We start from the raw sequence: 16,465 nt of genomic DNA on the forward strand, positions 1-16,465 counted from the left end.
CCCAAAAATGAGACAAAATAAATAATTTGTATGAAGTTTAATTTCAAAAATAGATTTTAAATACTTTACCTGAATACCTTATATTACCATAATGATATTACAAAGCACATTTTTTAAATTAGTTTAACAGATTGTCTTAAGACTGATGACCATCTAATGAATAAGGAGACTGGGATACGGGAATAGCAAAAAAACATACACAAGGCAGACAATGTTTGGTCTCTCACAATTCCTGTAAGAAGCAAGACCAGAGGTCAGTTTGCAATCAGTTCTTTTTACAGTTAAAGGTAATGCGCGTAATTATCGATGTGAAATGTTTTTTCTTTATTCCATCTACAGATTAGCAAGGATGATTCTCTTGAAGTGTAAACCCTTTGCCATTTCATTTGTTTGAGCATCTTGAGCCCAACACAGCAACATTGACTCAACCAATGGACCCTTTTCACGGACACTGATTACACATTGTATTATACATTTATACGACTAAACTCTGTGCTATATACCTTTGCATTAAGGGGACTTAAAATGCACCTTTTCAAAGACTTGATTTTGTTTCCAGGGTCTCCCAGAATAGGTTTTCATGCCTGAATGTTCAAAAAACCAACGCATTCTAATCACAAGGCGTCATCTAACTGACCATTTTGACCATGCTTCAATAGGCACCCTTTAGCTTCAGTTACATGACGCGGTCCTAGGGCGTCATCTAACTGACGTTAAAGGGAAAGCGTCAGTTAGATGACGCGGTTAGGTTTAGGTCTGGGGTAGGGCTAGGGCGTCAGCTAACTGACGCTAAAGGAAAAGCGTCAATTAAATGACGCCCTAGGATCGCGTCATGTAACTGACGCTAAAGGGTGCCTAACACCGTGTCCTAACTACACGCTACGCCGCGACCCGCGATAAAAGGTATCTTTTCCATCTTAATCATAGTTTTTGTCCTAACCAGACGCGACAGCGACACGCGAAGTTTCTACTTTAGAAACGGTTCCTATTTCTGCCACATCGCGGCTGACAGAATTAGTTAAAAATAGGTCACTGTGCCACAAGCGATAACGGATAATTTACCTCAGATGTTGAAAGCATATAATATAGCGTTCAAAATGAATTCTATGCAAACATACAACTGTACTTCATAACAAAATTAGTCAATGTGTATATTTTGTTAATGTTTTGATTTTTAATAATGTTATTTCTTGATTTGATTATGTCCTTACCCATTTCCAATGCGAGTGTGGGCCAGCAGTGCGCTTTCACAGAGAGACTCCGCCCACACGCTGTTCTGAATGGCTGTGATTTTTGATTAACGTGTGGCGTCTCACAGTCGCGTCGCGTCTAGTGTGGACAGACACACTTGCTGTCGCTGGAATTTTATTGCGTTGCGTGTAGTTATTGGATATTGGATATTGAAGCATGGTCAAAATGCTTCCCAAGGCATCAGTTACATGACGCCTTGGGATGAGAATGGGCTGACAAAACATAATATTTTTGACATATTTTACATTGTTGCAGCACCTCTCTTCCTAGTCTGTCAGTAACGCTCCGAGATGCGTTGGCTAGCAATGCTTTTGAGAAATACACCCCTGTTTAGTTTCCGCTCTGAATCTCCTCCTTCTGAAAATTACAATGTGATTGGTCGGCGAGACCGTTGTGTCGACTCGTGACTGGTCAACTTTTGGTATTTGAGCAAATGGGAGTGCAAAAATGTTATCTGCTGTAAAATTATATCTCCCGTTCACCACAATTGAAGTTTACCCAACAATAACTTCCTGCAAACCCCAAACCCTGCAAATGTGAAAAGGGTCCATGGCGTGAGTTACACACTTCACCTTTATTAAAGGGTTAGTTCACCCAAAAATGAAAATTAAGTCATTAATTACTCACCCCCATGCTGTACCAACCCCGTAAGACCTTCGTTCGTCTTCGGAACACAAATGAAGATATTTTTGATTAAATTTGAGAGCTGTATAACTACCACATTGGCTCCTAAGGGACTGCCTCTTGACGGCCCAGAAAGTCAATGAAGAAAATGTTTAAATATCCCAAGTGACTACCGTGGCTCAACTATATGTTTATCAAGCGACGCGAATACTTTTTGTGCGAAAAAACAAACAAAAATAATGAGTTTATTCGACTATTTCTTTTCTTCCTTGTAGGCCAGAAACGAGATTTCCTTAGATTTCCACGACGCATGCGCGAGAATTGCGATCTGCTTTACACTACTTCAGATCGCAATTCTCGCACATGCGTCGTGGAAATCTAATGTGAGTCTAATGTGGCCAATGTGGTAGTGAGACAGCTCTCAAATTTAATCAAAAATATCTTCATTTGTGTTCCGAAGACGAACGAAGGTCTTACGGGGTTGGTACAGCATGGGGGTGAGTAATTAATGACTTCATTTTCATTTTTGGGTGAACTAACTCTTTAAGTAACTAAAAATTCTCCTTATGGTATGCATTTCGTCTAACTGAGCACAAACCCTGAGCATTCAGTCAACTCTTTTCACCCATCTCGGCATTTCTTTTCAATCCATCATCTTTCATTTTCTTCTAAGGCCCAAGGGTGGAAAAGTTCTGAGTCTAGCAGTAGTTTTCCCACACTGAGTAAGACATGAGAGTACCAGTGTAAGCCGTTCTTAAGGATCCGATCCGGGCCGGTCCAGCTGTACAACAGGCGTAAAGGCGCAAATGCCCAGTGAGCTAGCCGTTGTTTGTTCACCGCGGCGTAACATGAGGTGACCACGCCATTCACCACCAAAGTCCCATGGGCAGTGAGTGGGGCGAAAACCCCCTGGTCCTCCCGCACCTCCACTCGAGTGATCCGTGAAACACCCTTCCTGAGTTCCTCTTCATCGACGATCAGCAAACACTGCCCTGGTCGGGCGTCACTGGCGAATATCGCTCGAAGGGCACCCGGCATTGGCTGCCCCCCTCTGGAGCAGTTTCCAACCCAGACAAACAGTAAATGAGCTGCTGTTAAGGAGACGTTGGCCCCATCCTCAGTGCTGATCACATAAAAGTGCTTCTGGGCAATGGGGCTACGGTCCAGGAAGGTGAGGACTTCGCTGTAGACGAGATCGCCGGTCCCATCACTTCCCATTGAGGCCAGAACAAGGTCTCCTGCTCGCAGGTCTCGGATTGGTCTATGTGTGCCGTCCTCCATTGTCACCAGAGCCTCTCCAGGGAAACAGCCCCCCGTGTTTATTGCTACTGAGTGGTCTGAAGAGAAGATTGAGGAATGGAAGAGAAGGATGAAAAGAGAAAGAAAGGAATAGAAAATGATTCATTAAGGAAATGGATTCAATGCCCTGTGACTCACTGATATACCTCTGGCCTTTCGACCCTTCATTCATTGGTTGGTCCTACGGTGTTTGCCTCAGTGATTGGTTGAGTTGGTAAATAGGATCAGTGTGGCATCCTCAAAGTGGCGAATCACTAGGCCTTTTAAATTCCTCTTCATTGGGATGTTGGTGTATGAGCGCCTCCTAGTGGACTGATTCTGACTTGACTGGCACTGCCAGCAATATTGCCTCTTTAGACTCTATGTTTTTGTACAAATTACAAGATATACATAACAATATATATATATATATACACATAAGCTAGGTATAAAAACCATGTATTTGTTCTGATCATGTCAGCTGACTTGCATAACGATCTGGGCATGAAGGACAGGAGAAGAGGAACAAAAGGAAAGAAAATGGTGAGAAAAGGAAAAACAGAGAAACAGATGATGAATATTAAAGATTTCATTATGAAACTCAGTGTATGTAAATAGACAAAATAGTCAATCACACCTGTATAAAAGGTGGGCCAAACAACGACTAGTTATGGTAAAATGCTTTAAACGTAGGTGCTTATTCATATCTTAGTTGCTGGCTGAAATCTTCAATAAACAAGCATGCAGAAGTAGAAGTTTCTGATTGACGAGTGTTCTGACAAATCTGTGGCGTTTTTATTTATATTTATTATGCGTTGAGCAGATGATTCTGTGTGAGCCTGCAAATGGCTAATGCATTTCACAACATTATGTTGTAACAAAGGCTGAAAGGGTGAATGAAACTGACTTTTTTGCTAAATTGTTACTTTACATCAAAATTATGTAATTGGAGATATATAATAGAAGATGTAAGAATATTTAATTGTCAATTTGCTTCACCCACAGTTTCCCCGCATGTTTGATTAATAGAAATTACTAGAAAAGATTAAGTAGCGTGTATGCTAAAAGCTAAATGAGCGATGCTAAGCTATATGAAGTCTGCAGACTTGCATGGAAATAAGAATCAAGGTGAAGCACAGCTGGAAAAGTAGGAAAGGTAAAAGTAAATGTTAGAAATGGTGAACAGAGGAGTGAGTGCATTCATCAGACGGCCCAGTGCTGCAAGGTTGTGATGTTTTAATAGTCATCATGTGAAGCAAAGAAATGATCCCAAGATGAATCTTCATTAGAAAGCCCATAACCCACAGATTGTGCTGAATCTCTTGCCCTCATCTTCTCACATTACACGGCTGTGAGAAGCTTTGTTAGTGTTCGTTAGATTAAAAAAGTTTTAAAAGTAATATGAAATCAAACTTTATCCTATAAACTGCTTAAAATCCTCATCATCCAAAAATTACTTCCTCTTCACTTGTCAATGGTATGTTTATTTGATCAAAAATACAGTAAAAACAGTAATATTGTAAAATATTATCAAAGATTAAAATCTCTGTTGTCTATTTTATATTTAAAAATGTTTTCCTGTGATCAAAAATAAATAGTCTGCAGTGTCACATGACCCTTCGGAAATCATTCTAATATGCTGATTGATCTAATATCAATGATAAAAACAGTTGTGCTGCTTAATATTATGTTATATTATTTATATGATATTTTTTTACAGGATTCTTTGATGAATAGAAATTAGGGCTGTCAAACGATTTATCGCGATTAATCGCATACAAAACAAACGTTTGTGTTTACATAATATATGTGGGTGCACTGTGTATAATTATTTTGTGTGTGTATATATATATATATATATATATATATACACACACACACACACACACACATGCATGTATATTTAAGAAAAAAAATATTATTTATACATAAAATATTTATATTTATAAATAATATAAATTATATATAAACCTATATACATGAAAATATGCCTTAAATATATACAAGCATGTGTGTGTATTTATACAGTATATATAAAATAATTATACACAGTGCACCCACATATATTATGTAAACACAAACTTTTATTTTGGATGTGATTAATTGCGATTAATCATTTGACAGCCCTAATAGAAATATAAATATTTTAAATATTTAGTAACAAATGCATTTGTTATCACTTTTGATCAATTTAATGCATCCTTGCTCAATCCAACTAATTCCCCATAAGTATAATGAAATCAGAAATAAAATGCGAATGATGTTTCACGTTGACTTGCTAATGAACAAGTCACATGCTAATATCCTACCATGATTGCTTTCCTTCCTTTTCCCACCTTTCATTTGTAGGGACTAGTCTGTTTTTCACTTGCCCTATTCCCCCATGCACAACCCCGACACAGACACACAGCTCACCTGATTTGACACTGCAGTGAATGTGGCCTTTGGATTCGTAATAGACCCAGTCGAAGCCGGCCTCCACTGCTAGACGGGCCAGCATGGCGTACTTGTCCCGGTCGCGGTCCGAGGTAGTGATGTCAATAGCCCTGCCCTCATAATGCAGAGACTCTTCAGAGTGATGTCCGTCTTCATCCCAGCCCTCCGTCACACGCAGACGCACGCCAGGCCACAGGTTCATCACAGAGATGGCCAGGGAGTTCACTTTATCCTTACAGCGCTGCAAAAGACAAAACAACATTTGAGAAACTATTATGAAAAGGGCTCAAATGATTACCAGATAACAGGGTCATTATTGTTGACTATAACTAAAACCATTTATACCAAAATAAAATATTTTTTAAAAACTTGTCGATGCAACATTTATTATTTTCGTTTAGCTCAATTTGAAGCATACAACTAAAATTGCATTCAAAAATAAAAACTATTTAGATAATTTAGCATTAAAACTAAAAAAAAAAAAAAAAACATTACAAATATTGATAAATCTATTATAATAATATATCGAATAACTTTGCCAGGAAGCTAAAGCAGTAAGTAACCTGATTATTCCAGTTTAATTATTCTTTATGATCTGTTGTCCTTCCAGGCTAATCATTTACATGCATTTAATGTGAGCTATATGGAAATGAGTCATGTAAATCATTACAGTAACCATGATTACGGTGACACATTTTTATATTGTGACAACAGCAACTCAAAATCAGTCACAATGTCTCACAGGGAAATATATAAAAATGTACTTTTGGTTTATGTAGCGTAAATGACCAGTCTGACAGCACCCAACTGAATGCTGAACTCTGATACATAAGTTACCAATTAAACAAACAGAAGGAGGCGTTGCGTGCCCGAGTAAGAAAGAACACAAGGCCATTGTCTTGAACCTGTGAGTTTTCTTGCAAGAAATATGGATTTTAGCATGCTCATGTCAAAAAGACTGTGGCTAGCAGTTGCTAGGTGAGAATCGCGGTGAACACTGGCAAATATAATCCTGACAGCCATTTGTAGAACTGACGCATTTGTGGTTAGCACAAACACACTCAGCCCGTGGGCTGATAAATCCCTGTCTCAACCAGAGGCCCCGAGACATGCAAGGTCACTGGATAACCACCAACTAAGTGGTCACAAATTGCTTACTGAGTGACGGCAGAGATTCTTTGATGTCGCCGTTCTAAGTCCTCACTGCATAGTTGCGCCATCAAACCATCTATTTCTGTTCTCTGAATTGTAGACCCACCTTTCCACTCAATAGCTACCCTACAAAGCTCTGTGGACTATCTGTTTTAGTCTAAGCTCAGTGATTTGATGTCTCTGGGCTTATTAGGATCTATCTCTCTGAGCAGTGCTTGGTCTCGGTGGATACTGGACCATCACAGTCCAGGCTGGGAGAGGAATGGAAATTGGAAAAAACTAGTGCCGGTGTGTTTGGTTTTTCTGTTGAGTCTCTGAGGGTCATTGAAACCAAAACATGTCTTAGACTACAGTCAAAGCATCAACAATGATAATGCACTCTCTCACACTCGTACTTGTATGCAAATGTGCAAACCTGCATGGCTTGCTTTCATCCATGAAACCTAAACGGAGATGTTTTATAGAATGGTCACACTGCTCTTTCTCAAACACATATGGTAAACACACCAGGTACTATTGACTTAAAATAAAAACCATAATGAAATGTATTCACTAAAAGCATGTACTATAAAGTGCTGCAGGAATAAGTACTCTCTAAAAAAATGCTGGGTTGTTTTAACCCATCTTTGGGTCAAATATGGACAAACTCAGCCATTGGATTTTGTTTTTAGGCATTTTTAACCCAACATTTGGGTTTTTCCATATTTGACAACCCAGCATTTTTTTTTAGAGTCTACTAAAACCCAGAGGTGAGTTCCAGTATCTGGCAGACAATGGGTTTTTTCAATAATTTTTTTTGGCTAAATGCCTGAAATAAGGTCTTTGGTTAACACAAGCTCAAGGTATTTTCACGTTTTATTCTACAACATAAAATACATCAGTAATGTTTCACTTGTGAAGGGTGGTTTTGTGTGTGTGTGAGTCATGAAAAAAACTATTCAACTTACTAGTCCACTTTTACAGCGTCTACTTACCCTCTTGTAAACTATTGTAACTCAAACTTTCCAACTTGTAGATTTTAAATAAAGATCGAAAGAGTTATTAGAGACAACCAATGAAGTCATACCACCTACATATGGCTTAACTTCAGCTTTTTACATCTCAAGATTGCGTTTAGGCTTTAAATTTTGTGCTCATTTGTAAAGATTTTCTCGAAGAAACCATGTAAGAATAATAAACTTTTATTGGTTACAGACCTTATTTCCAGCAACGATCTACATGCCAATTGGTTTTTGTTGAAGGAACCAGGATGAAAGTCTTGTGATGTTTGAGGCTAAGACTAGAGTGATGAGAACTTCTGGGATGATCTATAAAAATCACCCCTCGATATAGATCTCATAATTCATTCTTGTTTCATTTTCACAAAAATAGATATGGATATTCACAATTTCATTCATCAACTTGGAGGTGAGGACATCAGATGCCAAAAATCATTGGTTCTCGCACATCACACAACCAATCAGGAAGTTTGAATATGCAGACACACAAATGAGAATAGAATTCTACAGCAAAGAATAACATTTTTAGTGAATGTTTGGAATAGAGGAATTATGTGGAATAGAGCAGTGTGAACATTCTTCAAAACATCTCTTTTGAAATGTCAAACAGGTTTGGAACAAATAACAAAACCCTCATCCTCACTTAGATGCATTTTTGTCCACACAAAAGAAGATATTTTGAAGAAAAAAAATGGCTACTTACTGGTAGCCATTGATGGAAGTCAATGGCTACCATTAAACGGTAGCCATTGACTTCCATATTTCTTTCGTACTATGGAAGTCAATGACTACCGTCAAAAGTCTGGTTACAAACTTTATTTAAAATATCTTCTTTTGTGTTCAACAGAAGAAACAAACTCATAAAGGTTTGGAACAACGCGAGGTTGAGTATAGGCCTACGTGATTTTCATTGTTGGGTGAACTATCCCTTTCAGTTTTCCCCAATCCAAAAGTTGAAACAATGAGCTCCTGGACCTTGAAGAGTTCCGGTGATTCATGAAAAGACTGTAGAACCGGTTTATTGTGACCTGCAAAAGGAAACACTAGTTTATGGTTAACTAGAAATATGTAGTCTACATTTGGCACCATTTCAGAACCTGAATGGAAAAATGTGAGTTTTTAGTTTAAAGATACAATAGCCTATAGATATTTATGAAGATTTTTTTTCGACCATGTCTCCGGATTGGATGATAAGAATAGCGTCTCGGCGAGCTGTAATAGATGCCTATTCACATAGCGGTGTGGATTTCAGCTTTTTTCGTTGTGGTCGCAAAAGTGAACTGGACTTCATAAATCAGCCCGTGAACTCTGTTAGTTTTGCTTTCAAAGCGTAGATCGACGGGTTTTCAGGAGGAGAGCCTTCACGCTAACCGCGGGCTACACAAACATTCACCCCGCGCGCACCGACGGCACGGGGCCCTGAACACTCGCGCCTGTATGAGAGCGCCGGGGCCACTCGCCGCTGAATCAAAAATAAGGTGGAGAAAAATATGTGTAATTAAGGCTTAAATGCACGAGGAACCGGCTATTTTTACACACGTACGCTACGAAAACAAACAAAAAAATAACACAGAATAAAAAGGAAAAACAGACCAGAGGTTGTCTCCAGCCGTCGCCGCAGTTTGGCCCTCATAAATCGCCTGAAGGTCAGGTAAACGAACGCGGCGCTCGCCGGAGAGGTGACAGGTAAAGACGGGGTGAGATCTATGAGCCCCTCCTCAGTTCCCACGTGGCTCTCGTGGACATTAACGTGTGGGCATTCAGAGGAAAGGAGCTGATATAAATACTTTTAGGTGAGGGGGAGATTGGAGTCAAATAAATTCCACTCGGGACCACATCAACGTCGTAAAAAATATCTGACGCTTCAAAAAGGGGGGTGTATGTCGTTAATCACGAGCGGTCGTGTTTAAGCATACGGATAAACATTAAAACAGTCACAGGTCATGCTCAATCTACAAGGGCAGTTTTAATGTTTTCTTTTCCAATCGTGCTTAAAACAGCTACGGCACTGTTTTAATTAAACGTTTCAGGTTTCCTTTCCATTTTATTGACAGTCACCCCTTTTTGCGTTCATTCTTTCACATAAATTGAGCGAGAGCCCCGTGGGAGAAAGTTCAAATATGTGGTTATAAAATAACCTGACGACTACTGTGTCTTTAATTTGACGAAACCTGCCCCCATATTCTCTGTTGTGAAGACTGAAAGACCTGAGACCTTGAATGAACCCAAGGAAAAAAACTGTGGTCTCTATCCCCACATACATTCCACCACCATTTTTCACCTATGAGACAGTTGTAGTAAAAGAAAAGTGACTTGAGGAAAGGGTCCTCAAAAAGGCCATTGATTAGTGACTATACGGGTGATGTAGCGCAGTCTCAAAATATCTGGCCTGGTAACTGAAGGGTCGAAGGTACAAACCACAGTCATAAACTCAACACAGCAAACCATGCTGTTCTAGAGGGTCTGTCCCTGTAATAAGTCACTTCGAATGAAAGTCTTTCTTGAACACATCCTCAGAATTCGTTCAAGGATTTTTCTCAACTTTTCAAAACAAACTCCACGCCTTTATTGAAGTCCACAACCGTTTGAGGATAGGACAGTAGTAGGCCTACCCTGATTTATTGCGCATAGAAGAAAGGACACTGAAGAAATAGCACAGAAATAGTGCTGTCTGTTAAAGATCTGGGCTGTAAACTTAGGTTCAAACCTCCCTGATAGTAAAGACCCTTCATCAATTGTTGACCCAGGCATATACTGTAAGTGAAGTCACTTTGGATGAAAGTTTAAACTAATAATTTGCAGACATTTAACATATTCTCTGAATCATCTCAAGAGAACTACCTTTTTCTGATGCCCACTGCCATTTTTAACCTATGATGTACCCTGAACCAATGCTATGGATCTTTACTATATTAAATAGTATAGTAATAGTAAACAACTGCAAAGAGGCAGAGGGTGGTGTAGGAAGGCTGTAGGCTCAAACATGATTCTTCCATGAACCACCTCCAGTCTCATTGATAAAAATGCTTAAAGGGATAGTTCACACATCACACCAAAATCAGCATTGGTCCTCATTTATTCACAGGTGCTTCTCTGAAACTTTAATTCTTTCTTCTGCGGAACACAAAACTGTTTTTAAAAATGTCTGTAACCAAATAGTTTTGGTTACGTTTGACTTCTAGAAAAGATAAAAAAAAAAAAAAAAAATAGACACTTTTCAAAATATCTCTTTTATCTTCCACAGAAGATAGTAGCCTAAGTCGCAAGTTTGGAATGACCTGAGGGAGAGTAAAGAGTTTAATGTTCTCTTTAACCACAAGTGTACTTCAAATGGATAGGTCACCCAAAAATAAAAATTCTGTCATTAATTGCTCACCCTCATGTCATTCCAAACCTGTAAGACTTTCGATCGTCTTCAGAACACAAATTAAGATATTTTTGGGGAAATCAGAAAGCTTTCTGTAGTCTCCATTGACAGCTACGCAACTACCACTTTGACGCTTCAAAAAGTTCATAAATAAGTTCATTTAAACTTGAACCATGGAACATAATCAGAAGCACAAACAAATATGCTTGATGAGAACAAACCTCTTTGGTTCTTGCTTAAGTTCAAACGTGATGTGTCAAGCGAACATACTTGAAGTTGAGCTTCTCTTTACCACAACTGATGTGTGAGTTGATGAATGTTTATTTGTGGATAAAAGCCTATGTTCATCATATAAAGCAATCACATTGAGAAATTTTGGACTAAACCACTCAATTCATATGGCTTAGTTTTATGATCTCTTTATAAACTTTTTGAAGTGGCAGTTGCATAGTAGGCTAGCTGCAGAAAGCTCTCGGATTTAATCAAAAATAACTCAACTTGTCTTTCAAAGTTGATGAGGGTGATGATGACAGAATTACAATTTTTGTGAGAACAATCCCTTTCAGTCCTTTTGGATAAAAATCTCAACTGAGTGATAAACGGTCGGTCAATTAGCCGAGCGAACTGCCTTCAGACCTTTTCATGGACCGCGTGCGTCTGCCTCACCTGCGTCATCATGCGGTCCGCACCTGTGTTCTCCTCATCCTTGAAAATAATGTCAGGGTTGTAGTTGGGCGTCAGCTCCTTAAAGCGCTCGGAGCTGCGAGTGATCTTCCCCTCATATCTCCCACTGGCTCCCAGCGTTTTTTCGGCAACGTTTGGACTGAACTGCTTGTAGGCGAGAGGCGTGAGTTTCCTTGTAGTTCGTCTCTTGCCGTAACCTCTGCCCGGTCCACAGCTGTCGTACGCAGGCGAGAAAGCCAAGATGAAGCCGGTGAGGAGCGCCGCTGCTGTGGAGAGTCTCATGCCAACCGGTGCCAGCGGGCACTCCAAAAGATGGAGTGTCAAAGATGGTGAAGATGATGGTAAAGCGACCCTCCTCCCCCAAATCTCAGCTTCAGTCCCCGCGCAAGATCACCGGAGGGGGAGGAGGACCAGTCTATTAGGACACCTGGCGCTCACCATCCTTTTACGCACGGAAAGAGACTCCGGCAGACGTTGGGTTCCTCAGGCAGTTGGTTGACGGAGAGGATGGTGCCAGCTCGTCAGTCCTCCTCTCAGGTCTGTAAAACTCGCTTTCTCTCGGTCCACGCGGAGACAGGGGGAATAAATAGAGAAGTTCCGTTTATCTTGGCACGCGCGTTGAGAGTCGCCTGCAGGCGGGCCCTGGTTGCGCTGAGTCGCGGTCAGAGTGCGCGTCCCCGCAGCGGTTTCTGGCTCCCGGCTCGGCTGTTTGACTACTGCACAGTGGCGCGCGGCTCTCAGTTGAGATGGAAATGGAAGTGACCCGAGCTCAGATGCTACTGAAGCAGCCGCACCCTGCCAGTCCTGCCCTCTGTCTGTCTCTGCCCTCCTCTTTATCAGCCCTGCTGCTGCTGCTGCTCTCCCCCTGCACCGCAACCGGCGGCTGCCAAGACGCGAGACAAACAGCAGGCGCATTACAAGTCTGGACTCTCGGACCCTGATGTGTCCAGTCTTTTGAACCTGAGCAGCAATCCTCTACTGCCTGTCACCGGTACGTCAGCACACGTGTGCTTAAACAAACACACACACACACACACACACCTATAATTCTTCACTCAATCTTTTATATGGCCAATTAGTTAACAAATAATTTAATTATATGAGTAACTCAATTTATATCAAACTTCTATTTTTCCACTTTTACTTATAAAAAATTAAATGGCCAGTTGCCCATTTAATTCTATTATTATTATATATTTTATTTTTGTAAACTGATTTGGTCAAGGTGGACTATGAAAAAGTGGGAAGTTTTTGGTACACTGTAAAAAAATATTGTTGGTTTAACTTAAAGTAAGTAACCTGGTTGCCTTAAAATTTTAAGTTCATTGAACTGGAAAAAGCGAGTTAATACAATGAAGGAGATTGAGTTAATCATCAGAAACTCAAAATAATAAGTTCTCAACTAAATAAATTATTTAAGTTGATTTGACAAAAGAAAAAATGTTGTGAAAACAAATCTTGAAAATATTTTTTTTTAATGTGGAGATTTGTGTCAGGACACTTAAGTTAAAGTGGGATAGATCATCAGCAAAAGAGGAACAGTGGTTTATACACTAAAACTTCATGTAAAAAATCATGATATGTAATCACAACATTTTTTCTTTTGACAAATCAACTTAAATAATTGATGTAGTTCAGATAACATAATATTTTCAGTTTCTGATGATTAAATCAATCTCATTCATTGTTTTAACTCAATTTTTCCATTTCAATGATGTTTAAGCCAACCAGGTTACTTCATTTTTTTAAGTTAAACCAACAATATTTTTTTTTACAATGTGGAATTGAGAAAATATTTTAAAAAAAAGCAATTTATTTTTAAAAATAGAATTTTGGAAAATTATTTATGTCCCCGCTGAAAAAAAAATTAAGCTTGAGGTGGTCAGTGCATTGATATGGTACTGGTGCGAAGAGGTCATTTGTGGCCACACAAGCGTGTAGTCTAGCTGATCTATCATCTAAATCAGCTTAGACCACCATGATTTTGTTAAAAGTCATGTAGAACCAATCACCATCACAAGGACAACACATAAGCTACCGTATGGATCTGTGCTATAGCACTCCAATGAGGCTGCCAGAAATATGGACACGTTAGCTCACAATAGCAGTGTTTAATGATCGTAATCAATCAGAACAAGCGCCCTACCTCTCAGCAAGAGAAAGATGATTGTGGCAATTATTAATTATGAATCGACTTGCTTTCAATTAGTTCCTGATGTTTAAAAGACATTTACCTGATGTCCCACTAATAATAAATCCATATTTATACACATTTTTAATAAAGAAAAAAAAGTACTGTAGAATGCTAGCTAAAACATGTTTTATTAATAATAATAATGATGATGATAACCTTCTCACACAAGCAGAACATCACCAGAAAATAGATAAATAGTCTCCATGACAAGTGCAGTGATTGGTGGTCAATATTAGTTTTACTGACAGACACTGGAGACTAGACATGGTGAGCCATCCTTCCCAGGAACTCTAATGTCTTTAAAATAACTCTAATGGCTTCTCCACTGAAGACGAATCACCAGTTAAACGCCAGAACTAAAACCAAATGACACTGGTAGGAAAATTATGACAGTGCTGTGTCTCCTTCAGTGGCGTAGACATTTTTTTTTTTGCTGGTTGCTGTGACCACACTGTTGACAGCTCGAAGATGTTACTGGTATTGCTGAATACATTTTAATTAGAGAGTATTTTGGCCAGGCATCAGAAAATAGTCTGTGGACAGCAAAAATACAGTAAAACGTATCTTGTGTCAGTCTACAACTAGATTTAAAGCAGTTTGTACTTCATATTCAATTCAACAGGTCTTAAAGTAGTCTTGCAGAGACTGTACTATTGGCATGCTGTCTGGTCCACTTCACAGATTACGAGGCATCTGGCTAACAGGTAAAACAACGAACCACAATTGGCTTTACATGTCATGTTTAGGGATGGATAAATGAACAAGACTAAGATAATAGAACGGCGTGAAACAAAGTGGTAGCTTATTCAAAACAAAGGCACAGACAAACCCAAAGAAAATAGAGGAAAATGCATGTTGGGTTTGTGGTCAGAATTTCCAGATGATTTTATGGAACATGACCGGGAAAATGAAGCAGAACATACATTTGTGCTCAAGGATATCCCATTTACTTCCTAGTAAGGACCTCAAACTAAAGTCTGCACATCTAATGCCACAAACCTTGCCAAATCCAGTGACTTTCTTGTTTTGTCTTTTTTATTTGACGCATTAGTTGTAGCAGTCGGTACCCTGTAAAACACAATGGCTATGTTTACATGCAACCAGATAATTCATTAATAATCGTATTGACAGCTTTTTAAAATTTAAGTACCCCAGAGGGTTTTAAACCATATAAAGAACCAATGTAGGAGAATGTTTATTGTGCACAAACAGTGGGAAATTGTATATTTGTGCTGTGTGTGCATGTCACAAAATCAAAAGCTTGTGTGACATAAATGCACAGATCAACCAGAGTCAGACCACGTTTAGCGTTGATTTCAGTCCGATTGAAACAAAAGTTGTGTGTGTAAACGTAGCCAATGTTGTTCCCCCAAACAGACGGATAAAATCCTGTGCATCTTGTCTTTCTACTGCATTAAGTTAGCCACTCATATTTGAACTCGAAATTCGCAAAACACATCTTGCGCATTACAGTACATATTTCATCTGCTGCTCACATCAACCCATAGATATATACACTAGACGTCGCCTTTGCTACGGCAGTTCATTAGAACGAATGCGTCAATAGAGCCGCCATCTTGGAACAGGGGAGCCCTCCACTTTAATACATCAGCGTCAATGTAGTAGACAAAGGTCTAACGGAAATAAAATCACCATAAATCATCATGAATGCGATTTTCTAGTTTTTTTTGGTTCGTTACAATGGTCAGACATGTGTTTATCATTGATTCCAGAAAAAAATTAATAATAATTCTTCCTAGTTCAGATTTCATTCATGTGAACTTCATACACCAACCCGATCTCACGACCAAGTCGTGCGAATTCGACGAATGATTAAAAAGTGGCTAAATCCTAACAATTCATACGACCTCACTCGTACGAATTAGTACGATTTTGCTAAATCGTACATATTTTACGAATTGGCCAACTCGTATGAATTTATACCCCTTACCCCGCCCCAAACCTAACCATCACGTGGGTTTAGACAAATCGTACAAATTCATACGAGTGAGGTCGTACGAATTAGACACTTTTTAATCATTCGTCGAATTCGTCGACGAATTGGTCATGAGATAGTGTTGCATACACAGCACAAAAGTCAGCTACCATCAATTAATTTGAAGTCCAGACCTTCTGCCTACATATACACTAGACATCACCTTGGGGTTCTAAGCAAGCGTCAAAGTCATAGGACAACAGCCCTGTTCCAAGATGGCGGCGGTTTTGACGCATGCTTAGAACCCCAAGGTGACGTCTAGTGCAGTGTTTCCCAACCCTGTTCCTGGCGGCACACCAACACTGCGTGTTTTCTTTGTCTCCCTAATCAAACACACCTGATTCAACCCATCAGCTCATAATCAGGTGGGTTAATGAGCTGATGGGTTGAATCGGGTGTGTTTGATTAGGGAGACAAAGAAAACACGCAGTGTTGGTGTGCCGCCAGAAACAGGGTTGGGAAACACTGGTCTAGTGTATATGTCT

General features: G+C 39.5%; 1 protein-coding gene and 1 long non-coding RNA gene across 2 annotated transcripts; both read right to left on the reverse strand.

Moving 5' to 3' along the window:
* Window positions 1-28: 28 nt before the first annotated feature.
* On the reverse strand, window positions 29-12,734 carry ihhb (Indian hedgehog signaling molecule b). The gene is made up of 3 exons (XM_039689527.2): window positions 11,773-12,734; window positions 5,569-5,830; window positions 29-3,212 (listed from the first exon to the last, which is right to left on the reverse strand). The coding sequence occupies exons 1-3, from the start codon at window positions 12,070-12,072 to the stop codon at window positions 2,527-2,529; spliced, it is 1,248 nt and encodes a 415-aa protein (XP_039545461.2). The 5' UTR covers window positions 12,073-12,734; the 3' UTR covers window positions 29-2,526.
* A 1,359-nt stretch (window positions 12,735-14,093) lies between these two features.
* On the reverse strand, window positions 14,094-16,260 carry LOC148977635 (uncharacterized). Its single transcript, XR_016169436.1, has 2 exons — window positions 14,984-16,260; window positions 14,094-14,517 (listed from the first exon to the last, which is right to left on the reverse strand). It is a non-coding gene; the product is annotated as an uncharacterized LOC148977635 (long non-coding RNA).
* Between the last annotated feature and the right edge of the window lie 205 nt (window positions 16,261-16,465).

Source organism: Pimephales promelas, chromosome 8 (genome assembly GCF_988280905.1).
Source record: "Pimephales promelas chromosome 8, fPimPro1.hap1.1, whole genome shotgun sequence".
In the NCBI taxonomy this organism is placed as follows: Eukaryota; Metazoa; Chordata; class Actinopteri; order Cypriniformes; family Leuciscidae; genus Pimephales; species Pimephales promelas.

What these genes read in the sequence shown, in the direction of transcription:
- ihhb (XM_039689527.2), bottom strand. Translation starts at nt 12,072, where the DNA reads ATGAGACTCTCCACAGCAGCGGCGCTCCTCACCGGCTTCATCTTGGCT. An exon ending in CGGACCGCATGATGACGCAG is followed by an intron (nt 5,831 to 11,772) that starts GTGAGGCAGACG and finishes TGTCTTTTGCAG; the next exon opens with CGCTGTAAGGATAAAGTGAA. An exon ending in TCACTGCAGTGTCAAATCAG is followed by an intron (nt 3,213 to 5,568) that starts GTGAGCTGTGTG and finishes TCTTCTCTTCAG; the next exon opens with ACCACTCAGTAGCAATAAAC.